This window comes from Pempheris klunzingeri, chromosome 22 (assembly GCF_042242105.1).
Source record: "Pempheris klunzingeri isolate RE-2024b chromosome 22, fPemKlu1.hap1, whole genome shotgun sequence".
Taxonomy (NCBI): domain Eukaryota; kingdom Metazoa; phylum Chordata; class Actinopteri; order Acropomatiformes; family Pempheridae; genus Pempheris; species Pempheris klunzingeri.
The window spans coordinates 8,828,711-8,842,286 of NC_092033.1; the positions used below are offsets into that span (position 1 = coordinate 8,828,711).

Here is a 13,576-nt window from a genome sequence, read left to right on the forward strand (position 1 = left end):
TCACCCACCACACATTTAACATATCATCTCCATGGCAACGGGCCAGCCATTTTCTTTTTAATTGCTATAAGATGCATGTGTGATCTGTCCATCAAATGATGTCCTAGGATCTGCTTCCTCCACAGGCAAACAAAGGTAAGAGGAGGGTAGAGGAAGATTCTCTAGTTGAAGCATCTTCCTTGCTTTCTCTAACTTGTGTTGCCTCTTTGATTTTACATTTATGCTCAAGGATATGTTTTGTACACTGTATTTGATACACACACACACAACTGCAAACACACACAAATGCTGTACAAACTTTGCCTTACAGCATGTTGGCAGATCATCCACATTTTAACAATACGTTTTTTATGCCTGACTTCACTGCCTTTAGTTAAAATGAGTTGTTTTCCTGTCACAGAACTACAACCCCTAGCATGCTGCTGTTTTCCTGCCACAGCATGGATCATTCACAGTGGTGGATCGCCAGTGGCCAAACTGAATCAAGCTCCACAGCTGAGTGCTGAATACTTTAAAAAAAATCAGCACTGGGCTGTTATTCCCCAAATACAGTGAATACTGTGAGTAGAGAGTTGGACAGGAAAAATAAGAGTCAGTGAAATATATCATACAGTATGTGGTCTCTGTAAATCCAGCATGGAATTATAATTTACATTTGCTTAACTAATCTCTGTTCATTTTTGTTACTAATGTGTATTTAATGTAGAGTTGAGAGGAGTTGAGAAAAATTAAATGACAGGAGGCAGTGGCGACAGAGATGGATAGACTGCCAAACTTGCAGGGAGGTGTTGACATAACAAATAAGAGAAACAGCCGAAAAGAAGTAGTATTTGAGGAGAGGGAAGACAGTAGAATTTAGAGAGTTGGGAAGAGACAGACAGACAACAGTGAAGTGCAGGAGACAGACAGACAAATGGAGAGAGACGGGAGGGGAAAGAGAGACCTACAGAACGAAAGCGTTAGAGAGGATGTGTTAAAGTTAACCACTCTACATGGAAACATCAGGGGATGGATGCTGCACCTCAGCACACCGCCCGCCTGTTGCCATGGAGACCAGCTCCAAGGGCAACAATGGGGAGGCAGTGGCTTTAATGTGTGTTTGTGTCTATGTGTGTGCGAAGTGAGATTTTATGAGAGACTAAGTTGACTATGTATGTGTGGTTTCTTATGATACTGTAAGAACTATGAAAAGAGCTGATATGGAGTCACAAATGTGTGTGTGTGTGTGTGTGTGTGTGTGTGTGTGTGTGTGTCTGAGTGTACAAATGCTTATGCGTATATGCATGCTCACCTTTGTTGTGGGCGGGGTTGTCAATGCTGAAATCTCCGTTCCAGATGACGGTCAGCTCCACGGGAAGACTGCTCATCTCCATCCCATCATAGAAATACTATCACCATGGCAACCACAGAGGGAAAGAGGGAGAGACAGGGAAGAGAGTATGAGAGAGAGAGAGAGAGAGAGAGTGAGAGGCTGTTTAGTTACTTTAAACTGTCTATTATCTCTAAGTCCAAAAGGCTCTGGTATCACAATTCTCCTTTGAATGCAAAAAGCATCATCAACAGGTGGCTATAAACACAGCGCATACACACATCAACTCAGACACACTGAATTTACCAACACACGCTATACACACCAGAGAGCATTTCAAAGACGAGATTACTTTTCATTTGGTTCTGTAACACTAGCAGCATGGAGGGAGGGTGCTAGAATCATAATTTTCCACTAAATTACAGTTTCCTTCCTTCACTGCTCAATCAAAGTACAATATTTGGATTGTACTGTGATTATACACACATATCCCTCAGACATTGATACACACAGACACACACACACACACAGTGATGAAGATAGACAGGAAGATGAGATGTTATTGTATCAACAGACGATTAGCATCAAGACCAGCATAAAGCCTTTTTCGTGCTAGTCTTTCATTGCTGTCAATGCATTATTCAGTCAGTGAATGGAGCCTGATCGCAGGGATGGCTGTGTAAGAGTGTCAGAGTCAAGCTCTTGTCTCATCTACCAACTGTCTGCTTAGATGAGCACAAACCCTCAGCTGGAAAAGGTGTGTATCTGGCTGTATGTGTGTGAAAGAGAAAGATTTATGGCCACTTTTATAGGAAAACTTTATAGAAATGGGGCATTTTATAGAGATTAGGTCTGTGTGTGCAAGGATGGTGGTCAATGATGATTTCCTGCAGAAGCTGGCAAATACAACACACACACATGTACACACTCATCCTCACCGATGTGTTCTGGCACTGCACTGAAGAGCTGTTGAAGCGCAGAGCAGGAACTCTGTGCTCGTTTCCCTGGATGGTCAGCAGACACTCATACCCCCTCTGTCCAGACTGGGGCTGGGGGAGGTTCTTTGCCCGAAGGGTGATCGGCTTTACCACGTTGACCGGCACCAGGATCCTATCTGCAGGCAGCAACTGGGGACATCCCTGGAAAAGAGACAAAAAGACAAGGCAACGTTTAAACCTCTGTAACATTCATGTTGCGATCCCAAGCAGTCCCCCGGTTCAGTTTGCCACCTGAGGCACACAGTTAGGTACACGGGAGTCAGGTTCAAATTACTGTAGCCTTCTAGTGTGGAAAAATAATTTCAAAATAAGTCAATTCATACTGATCTAAAATTACCTCACTGCATTACCCTTTTTCAATTTTCATGATTTGAAAGTGATAGTGAAAATGTCAATATTTTCAAACATTTAATTCTATCTGACACTAATATTGCAACAACATGACTGACATACTGTGTACGGCATCGACATTTATCTCATCAGGTAGTGTACTCCACAGTACTTCACCAATATTGTTTAAATTGAATGACACGCTTTTCAGCTTATGATGTTTTCAATGTTTGAGTGCTTGTATTTGTGATAGTTCCTGCTGGGTTGAGGTCAGCTGAGTCTCTTGGTTAGACAGTCCTAGGACCTGCTCACATTCACAGTGAGTGAAAAGCCAGCTCAATAGGCACTCCACTGTTATTATCAACGATACAGGTGCAGTCATGATACAATGAAACAGCCACATGCACAAAAATGACATGAACTCTATAACTCGGGTTATATTTGTATGGTTGGTTGTTGTGTTTGTGTTTTTGTTCATAAAGAAAAAATGTCTCTGATGGATCAAAAAAGGTTGATTTATGCCTGTACAGTAATTAGGCAAGAATGAATGAGAGAGAAAGAAGGAGGGAGATGAGTCACTTAGCAATTGGAGGTCTAAAATTAACAGCCAATCAATTCAGGTGTGAGTAGCTGGCTAAATATAGAGCACCTATGACTTACCTAAAAGATGAGGAGGAGAGGGGAAGAAAGAGAGAGAGAGAGAACAGTTGAGAAGAGGTGAAGAGATGGACAGAGAGAAAAAGAAATGGAGAAAGAAAGATAGAAAAGTGGGAGGAAAAGCAGTAGCAAGAACAGGAAAGTAGCTGAGAAGTTGAAGTAAAAGGTGAGGAGGTAGGAAAAAGAGGGTAAAGATAATAAACAGAGAACAGCAATTCCTTAAACTGAAGTAAAAGGTGAGGAGGTAGGTAAAAGAGGGTAAAGATAATAAACAGAGAACAGCAATTCCTTAAACTGTTTCATGTTTTTGCTGAAGAGCAGTGGATAGAAGGAGAGAGCGAAATAGGCAAAATGAGAGAGGGGAACAACAAAAGAACAGAGTGACTGAAAGAGGCAAAAAATACCATTAAGCATATGCGACAGGAGGCGCTTTAGCATGTCAAAGGCAGAAGGAAAGAGGGCGAAAAGAAGGGGAGAAGATAAGGTGAGCCCCCGCATGGATGGAGCTAGGGGGGAGTGAAGCATAGCGCACGTTGAACTGGGTGATAACACTTGTTTGAAGTTCATTAAAAGCCACTTGATTGGGTTAGGCTGAGTGACTGACTGGGTGGCTGCGTGGTGAGAGTGAGGGGAACGCTCTGTGACACTATTCACAAAGTCATTATAGATAAATGACAAACCGGGTGAGTGAGTTCAGTGGTGGAGAGGAAGGAAGAGGTGGTGCATCTGTGTTTGCTCTTCCAAATCTCATTTTCCTAAGAACGAAGGGTCGTATTTGGAGAATGAAAATGAGTGGGAGAGCAAAGAGAGATGCAATCCATTTTTAATCACATCTCTTCCAGTTAATACACTTGAACAATAGGGACAATAATTTTGATCTGGTTTGTGGAAATGAAGGCATGGGAAGCACTGGAGCATGACTTAACATGGTGACTAAAGCTGAGTCCTACACACAGATCTGTAGATAAGAGCAAATGGTGACAGGATTGAGCACACACACACACCATCAGCATCACAGGCAAGAGTTCGAACCCCTAAACACAAAAAGTCCCACCCAAGCTACACTCTTTTACATGCAAGCAGATTTGACGCCAACACCATGACATGTGAGTGTATGCACACGAACACACATATGCATGCAAATACATACAAAGAAGGAACTACAGCCTTGGAATCTCATTACAGTGGATAAATGCCACAAGTCAGAGCCAGACAGCATCCCTTGCATCATCTGCCTTTATGCCAACATGTCATGGAGACGGAAAAACTTCAAAAAGCAAATTCCAACAGCTGCTGACTGCACGCATGTACACACACTTACAGTATTTCACCATTTCTTTAACACCTTCCACAGTTCTCTTTACAACATTGCTTTTCACAGTTATGTTCAAAATACTCATCCACGTAGTCTCAGGTAAATAATCTCACACGGTCACACATAAACGCATCCTTTCACACAGACACAAACACACACTGGCGTATGTAAATCCATTAGCTGAAGTCATTTGTCCTCTGATTGTTAAGCAGGTTTCCCACACCACACCAAATCGCTCACACTCACAGAAGTGCACTCTGTCATTCCTCATGTCTGTTCAAAATCAGTAAAATCTTCAATCTCACCCGCTTTGTTACAGAAGAAGCATTGATTACAAAAAGCACAAAACAGATGCCTTATTGCTGAACAACAATAAGAAAACTCATAATGTGGCAGGGAATCTAGGAGCAAATGTGTATGCTACTAGTACCCTGTATTTTTTCTCCTACTTAGCTCTGATTTTTCTGTTTGTATGTATACATACACACTCAGACACAGTAATATAACACAACATGACTGTTGCCAGCAGTCCCTGAGACCAAGTGGGCTCTCAGTGGTTTGGACAAACACATATGTATATGTAAGTGGCTGCTGATGCTGGTAGTGTTGGCAGTGATGCTCACTGTCGCCTGTTCAGATTTATGTCAACATTAAGTTGATCTAATGTCAGTCTGGTTATTTCCACTCCACACCCTCTCACCCCCCAATGACTGAAGTGCGATAAATAACAGCAAAGCAAATGCAAATCACAGATATGTTCACACTAACCACATCCTTCATGTACACACACACCCATAAATATGCACATACTGTAGCTGTGTGCTACAGTATGTGCATACTGTATAATACGGTATAATACTGTATAATACAGAATACAAGAATTAACATTTACAACTCTTCACTCCATCAAGATCCAGACTGTTGACCGGTTGACACCTACCGATAGGAGGAAAAAGAGAGGCAGAGTGGGTTGGAGAAGTAAGATGTGGTAATGTGGTGATCAAGTTAAAACTCTGCAAAGTTTTAGACGGACAGGTACAAGAAGAGTTTAAATAATTAGTTCATGCGACGCATCTCCTCAGAAACTATTCCGGTTTATGGTGAATAATCTACAGGCCTTCCAATTTTGTAGTTCCTTATGAAAACTTTTGACAGGATCTTAAATGAATAACTGCAGTAAAAGGAAAACTGTTTCTGGAAAGAAATGTAATTTCTGGGAGGTAGATATCTTAAAAAACTGGACAAATTTAACCAAAACTATCTGCATGTGTAGGTACCAGTAGAGGCAAGTGAGTTTTCCTAATTTGGGTGAAACAACCCTTCAACACATTTTTTCCTGGCTGAAGAAGAAGAAGATAACTGGTCTGACAGTAGGAGGCGAGAGAGACTACAAAGTACATTCTGGGTGTGAAGCAGATTAGTTTATGCATGTGTTTATGTCTTTATGTGAAGATGTGAATTTCAGTGACAGTACTACAGTCATGTAATCAAGGACTTGCACTTGAAAGAGAAAAGTACCTGTCAATAGCATGACTCATCATAACCACATAACAAGCTCTGACTTCTGAAAACCAAGTTGGCTCCTCTCTTTTATCTCTATATAATTATCCTTCATTCTCCCTCTCTCCATCACTGACTCATTGTTTTCTCTAACCTTATCTCTGATTCTCTGTCATGCTCATACTTTATCCCTCCTTCATTTATATCTTTCTAAACCCAGCCTGTTTGTTCATCCCATCTATCTCACTGACCCTTCCCATTCTCTTATCAACTCCCTCTCACTGATTCTCTCTCCCCCCCCTCTTTCTTGACTTCTTTTCTTCTCCAGGACCTACTTAGATCTAATAATTGGAGTCTGGTGGGAGGTGTGAAGGGTGGAGGTAGGGAGAGTGACAGAGAGTAGGCTGTGGAGTGGGAACTGTGAATGTAAAAGCCCCTGGCATAGTTGGAAGCAAGGGAGGAGGGAGGGTGAGAGAGAACGAGAGAGAAGCCCATAATTATAGCAGTGTAAGGTGTGAAGATGAAGAGGATCTTAAGTTTTCATACAGTACACGTACGTACACACACACACACACACATTGTGGTTACCAAGAGCTCCCCTTAACTGGCCTCTGTTTTATCATCTCCTACAGTGCCTCGGGCAAAGACACCCCCTGCTCTCCGCTCATCCTCCCTCTTTCCCTGCTGCTCCTCACTTTATTTCTAACCCGCCATTCAGTCCTCACCTTAAGATTTACCTCTCCCTCTTTTCTCCTTCCTGCATCGCTGTTCTTGCTCTTAAAGGAACATCACAATTTATTACGGCTTGAATTTTTCTTTAACAGTTTTGGTTATTATAACACTCTACTCACTAAACTAATTTGTAAGATCTGGGAGCATGGCGACGTTGCCACAATCGAGTCTGACAGGGCAACAAAGACTTTTCATCATCTAAAGACTTTGTCTTTGCCGGATCAGCAACAGTTTTGCTAGATTATCTAAATCGTTTTATATCAAAGTAAAATTTACAGTTAGTGAACCTGAAATGTTAATAATAACTCCTCATTACACAGGAAAACTATGTTAATGTACAACTATGGTAAGAACAGTAGATAGTCTGTAAACTGATGTTTACATCAAACAGTATAAACTAACTGTTTTGCCTTTCGATAAGTTTACTCAACCTGGAGGTTTGTAAATGTTTCTTGTCATATTGGGCTTTTTTGTAACATAGTTGTATTCCCAGATCTTAGCAACTCACTAACTATAATATTACCACCAATAGGCACAGCTGAGTGATCAGCACTTATGCCAATAACTAAGACCCAAGGTGCATAAAACTGTGCAAGATCCCTAATGCTAGAGCATTTCAGTTGCATTGTGAGGCTCTTCAATCTTTCACCTTCAGTATCATGTTTGCCGTTGTCCCTCGATGTTGTTTCATCTGCTTTCATTCTCAACTTCAACATCCTCATTTAGTCTTCATTCTGCAAATACTCAACTGACTCCTCAGCAGTCAGTGCCTGTGTATGGCATTGATTTGCCTATGAATCGAACCAAAGCACTTCTCTCTACCATCCTTGTCTAATATTGGCAACTAATAGCCATTACTGCTGGCATTTAGCTTCTTTAATAAAATTATCTTGATCACTTGATCAATAACTTCCTGGTAAATAAACTCCCTGGCATTGATCACCACAGCATAGACATGAAGTAACTAATGCAAGGATGTGCTGAGGGATAGTGATATATATTCAGCAACATTAATATTTTGGTGAGTTTTATATCTCCCTACCAGCTGAATATATTAAAGAAAGGCTTGGTAGCAGCTCAGGATATGAACATGCTGTGTTGTAGACAGAAGAAGAAGAAAGGGAAATATCCTCCTGTGGCTTTCATCAGACAAAGGAACAGGAAGTGTCCTCAGTTTCAGTGGCTTTAGGTGAGGTTATGTGTGCTTCAGGGATGAGGGATGCAGTTTGAATAAGTAAGAAATATGCAGGTAAACAAACACTATTTATTGGGTAAGCAAGCACAGCATATTCATATAATCAATGCAACAATGGTGGTCAGAAATAGCGTAGGGCTATCTATTCAGTGTGACCAAGTGAAGATGCATGCATGCTCTTTGTTAGTGAGGCTCATCGGAACAGCTAAGTCCTTGAGATGTGTGGAGGGCAAACACGGACGTGGCCTTGGTTAATGTGCCAAGAGGCAAACGTCTGATCTGTGTGCCCATATCATTGCTGGCAAGAATAAAAAGGCACCCACTGTACGCCCAGGCCTGGCTTTAACTCTGGCCTGCCATGCATACTAACAACAAGCTCAACCAGTAGGGAGACTTCCCTGGCCTCGATCATTAGCATGGCGTTAAGGGATTATTCAGATCACTGCCTGAAATCCCTTAGTTGTAAGAGTAAACAAAAAGTAATGTGCAACAGAAAGAGACCATCCCATTTCACAGAGCAAAGTTGACTTGTTCCCTTTTGTGAAATGTAGGAATGATTCTATGGACAGTTGTGCGTGTGTCTGCATGTTCTTAAGCTCGCATGTGTGTGTCCAAGTTATTAATTCAAACGCACAACTAAAAATCTGGCAGCAAATACATGACCTTGGATTTTAGGGGTTAATTAAAAGCAAATTAAAAGTCATTAAGCCTGCAAAACACCTGCTTTTTCTGAAACAACCCATCAAAAAAGGGATGTCATTAATGTGCAAATACCAAATCCCCTTCGCTTTATTTATGGTTTTCTTTTAGTGAGCAACACAATAGGTGAGGATTCATACATTATTATCCTCAGTCAATATTGACCACCAGCCCCTGTGTTAATTGGAAAAGTAAACTTGCAAAGACTCGGGTTGGGCCTGCCTGACTAAGCACAAGGTTCAAAAGGATAATGGAAACGGCGGAAAAAGAAAATAATATCGTCTGTGCAGGTTGAATGGCTTGGGGGAAACATGGGTGGAATAACACAATTGAGAGCAGAGTGCTCATCAAAGGAGGCAATCTGGCTAAGCTTGTCCCTGCCCGTCGTGCAGCGTCTGCCAACCCAGACATGAGCACTAGTGATCTTCATCATAGCTCACCTCAGGCTAGGATTAACAGGCCACTAACTCCCTGTTAAAGCCTCCCCCTGAAAACTGCTGTGATTTGGCAGGGTACAGCCAGGGAAAAACTGTATGCAGATACACACACACATACACACATATATATATAAAAACACACAGGAGCACACTGATAGACATACTGTATCTACTGAATCAGACTAGGGGTTACACACTTACACGGGCACATAACCAAACCTTTCGCTCTGCCCTCAAGGCCACCCATGCGGCAGTGACTCCAAAATCAGAGTGAGACCTCACTCATAGGATGAGGGATAGGAATAGGCGGTTTAGGGGCATTCACTGAATGTACCCCATCCAGTGAGTGGCTTGTCCTCTGCAGCAGAGCAGCCTAATTACGGTGGGCTCTGCTTCGACGGGAATAGAACTGGCTGCCAATACTATTGATAATTCACACAGACTAAGCTGTCACAGGGAATAGGGATGGGCAAGAGGAAATGGCTCCGTTTTATTAGTTTCCACTGCCCTTTGATGTGTAGTCAAGAGCGAGACATGCCAAGAGACTCATGCCAGATGGAAGCACTACAGCTAAAAGGTGTCTCAATCCTTTTAACATAACTCTTTTTGCATGTGAAACATAGAATTATAGCTATTAAACTCACGTAGCCAAACATTTCCCCTCAATTTATTTCACCATGTTTTATTACTTAGCTGGCCCAATACGAAGAGGCCGGCTAGAGCTGGGCAACATTACAAAACTAGGAGGATTCTTGGACATTGTCTGAATGGGCTACAGTTTGAGTGTCTTTGAGTCTTCAGGCAGAGGTGGTGCTAGAAATCTTGGGATTCCTGGTAATAGCTTAACCTTCCACTGAGGTTTTACATAGAAATAAGTAAATCAAGTGGCGTAGAACACATTTATCACCAGCCCTGGGACTCACCTCAGGCTTCTTGACTCTGCCCTCCTGGAAGGAACATGTGCGAGGGTCGTGGGTACAGTCATGCCTGTATTTACACCAGTGGCACTGGTAAGGGCTACTCACACATGACAGACATCTGGATGGAGAGCAGAGGAGGAAAACAGTGTTGTGAATTAGTATTGAACAGCTGCAAATACACTAGAGAACAGAAGCTCAATATGCCTACTTACATATGTATACAATACAATTTCCAACAGTTTAAGAATCAATATAATTTTTCTTCATCAACACGAGGGGATTAGAATTTTGTCAGCTAGAGAGAAATGCTCTTGAAAGCTATAAGTAGACGCAGACTTACGACTTGTGCACACTGCAGTTGTAGAAAACAAAACTGGTATTTGCGAATGCCAGGCCCGTCTCCTTGGACTTGAGATAGAGCTGCACGATCTGGTGGTCACCTACAGAAAATAAATCATAGTCATGACCAATTGTTTGCTATATAGAGGAAGACAGAATGTTTAGTATTCAGGTAAAAAGGGGAGAAAAAGAGTTCATTCTAACAGAAGCGAGAATTACTTTTATTTCAGGGCATTTATTGAATCCATTGACGGTTTAATTGAGTTGTTGAAACAAACAAGAGAAACAAAAGCATTATAATGGTAATAGTTGCATGTCACGGCTACTTTTCCAGCACGAGCAGTGGGCAGACACTTTTAAAGAGCCCCTGCCTGTATGATAATCATTTTATTCACTTGTTCACATATCCTTTCCGGTGTCTAGTCACATTAGACTTTCCCATGAAGAAAAGATGACTGCACTACTTTGAGCCACAGGTGCTCAGCCTGTTGCAGTGGTTAAGGCAGAATCTTAAGAGAGGGGGAGAGTAGAAAGGGTTTTTTTGGGTTAAGTCTCCCTATCCCTGTCGCCTTACAAGAAACAATAAGAGTTGGTGCACACATTCATTTCCCTTGGGATGGAAAATATTCCCTTGGAAAAGTCTTTGAGAGTCTTTGACAAGGTAAAGGGGGAGGGGGATGAAACAGAAGCCATGTGTGTGTTTGTGTGTGTGTGTTAAGTGTGTATCTGCAAGCGTGTGCCTAATCTGTATTTGGTGTGTCCTTTTGTCTGGCCCTAATGAAGGAGTTCATGTTTAATTCAACAGCACATCCACACATCTCACTGCTCTCTCACCACACTACCTCTGTACCTCTCTCTCTCATCCTCACTCTATCTCTACATACAGGTCTCTCAGGTTCCTTCCACACTGCGACTCCTTCTACTCCCCTGTGTCTCTCTCCATCTCTCTAACAAAGAAGGAATCATTCATCAATCACAGTAAAGCGCCGCTGACAACGGATCTGTCCTAATTAGGCCACCTAAATGTTACCTTGAAGCCTGCTAACACTATCTATACCTCCCTTTCTCTTCACTCCATCTGGCACTCTCCCTCTTTTCTTTCCCTTGATTCAACCAAGCTTAGGCTAATGAGTACTAGTAAAAATGGAATTTGAACGGTTCGAAAAATGTGGAATATTTTCCTCTACCTGAAACAAGAAAAAGGATATAACTGTGTTGCATTTTCCGGGTATGTGAAAAACACAAAGCAAAAGATGGGGAGAAATTCTGTATGCTTCATTTGTGAGTGCATCAGAGTACATATTTACACATCTGTTTGCATGACTGGAGCATCACCAGCTTTACATGTGGTTGACATGGCAAACATTAAACAAATGTTTTAATTCCCCAAAGCACCCTCAGGCTCCCTGTCAGCCTTACATCTGTACATGTGAGCTGTCTATCTGTGGATTACTTTATTGTGTGTGTAGGAAGCTCCTTTTCTCAATGAAAACAAACGTGAATATTCGAGTACAGCTGAGGCCTAAAAGGTCTCTCCAGCACAGTAATTTTCTTCAGCTCTATGCACTTAAGACAATCTAAGTGACACAGAATCAAGTGTTTGGGTGCTCTGACATCAATAGTGACAAAATAAAAAATATCAGTGAGCATTCCTTTGTATGTAAATTTTGAGCATAATTGAGTATGGAGGGATATGGCATCTTCATTATCTCAACATGAAGACACAATGAGTGTTGGTGATGAAGAGTTGCCTGCCTGGGGACAGGCCTTCCCAAATGGGAGCTTTGTCCAATTAGTCCTGGCTTAGCCAACCACTGGGAGGAGAGGTGAAGAGCAAGGGAATTGGAGAGAGAAAAATATATTTTCCTTTCTTGTGGAATGAATATTGTCAGAAATGTTTTAGCTGTTTGCCTCTTTAAAGAAATGGAAACAGCGACACTGTCTGCAGGGACTAGGGAATCTCCGGGCACTAAATTAGCTGAAATACTGTAGTAAAAACACTTATCTGTGCAGCTTGATATTCTCCTTTTTGCACTGTGGTTAACTAGGGTCCCATCACTTCCTCTGGAGCATACAGCATGCACTTTGAAGAGGGGTGGTAAATAAATCCCACAGCAGCCTAATAACCAACGTTCATTCAATTACTAAACATGTCCTAGGGCTGTGCTTGAAGGCCCACTGAGTTACTGATGGCAACGAGAAAACAAAAAATTCATAGAACACTCATAGCCCTAGGACTACCATGCTTCTGACTGAAGGGAAAACATCCTGATGAATGCACGCTTCCTTGACAGTCATGTATGTTTGTATTCAACAGGTGCTCTAATGTTGATAACTTGTTGATGCCGACAGTGGATTATTATACAGTACGTGATCAGCAGGCTTCCTCCAGATTATCACAGGTGTTGATGCCATATACACAGACACAGTTTCTGTGTATGTTCATGATGCAAACATCAAATCAAATGCAAACACTGTGACATCCACCGCCGATCTTGGTTTGTTGCTTTTTGGGAAAAAAAGCTTACATTAGGTCCACCCTTACCTTTGTCAACAATAACACGTGGCATCTCTTTCTCAGCAGGGGAAGAGCACTTGATCCGATTTCCCTCCACCAAGCCATTCATCTCAGCCAGGTCCTCAAAGGTGCAATTGACACCCGCAGAAAGTTCTGGGACATTATGGGCCTCCAACACTAACTGTAGAGAAAGAAAGATCGAAGACTGTGTTAAAAGATGTTGGTGCAATAATATACTAAATGTTCACTTAATAGTCATTTCATGGAGTATTGTAAGACATATAAGAAAGAATGAAATGAGCTCATGATAGTTAAGTTTCAAATTCCCTCACATTCATAACACCACACACCATACAGTGAAAATCATTCATGAGTTTGAAATACTATAGATGAAGCATGACACAGTGCATTTTATTACTCCGCCTATGGTTGGACACAAATAAGTTTGTTAAACGTGGCCCACTTGTTATTATATGATTACAGTGCTCTGACTCACACATCTGTGAGCACTTCAGATAAGTTTTGGAGCCAATATGTTCTTCAAGTATGACTAGAACACAATATTGCTGATGAGAGGCACAGCTGCAAGGTTTTCTGCAGAGTAAAGATCCATCTGCAGAGTGGTCA

At 41.8% G+C, this 13,576-nt stretch overlaps 1 protein-coding gene across 1 annotated transcript in view; it reads right to left on the reverse strand.

The window, feature by feature from the left end:
• The window catches only part of plxna4 (plexin A4), a 196,659-nt gene that overhangs the window by 46,170 nt on the left and 136,913 nt on the right, over positions 1-13,576 (reverse strand). The window contains exons 6-10 of the mRNA XM_070854128.1: positions 12,977-13,130; positions 10,433-10,532; positions 10,096-10,210; positions 2,248-2,448; positions 1,292-1,388 (exon numbers count right to left, since the gene is read on the reverse strand). Of these exons, the coding sequence (XP_070710229.1) occupies positions 1,292-1,388; positions 2,248-2,448; positions 10,096-10,210; positions 10,433-10,532; positions 12,977-13,130 (667 nt within the window). The remainder of the gene's footprint in view (positions 1-1,291; positions 1,389-2,247; positions 2,449-10,095; positions 10,211-10,432; positions 10,533-12,976; positions 13,131-13,576) is intronic.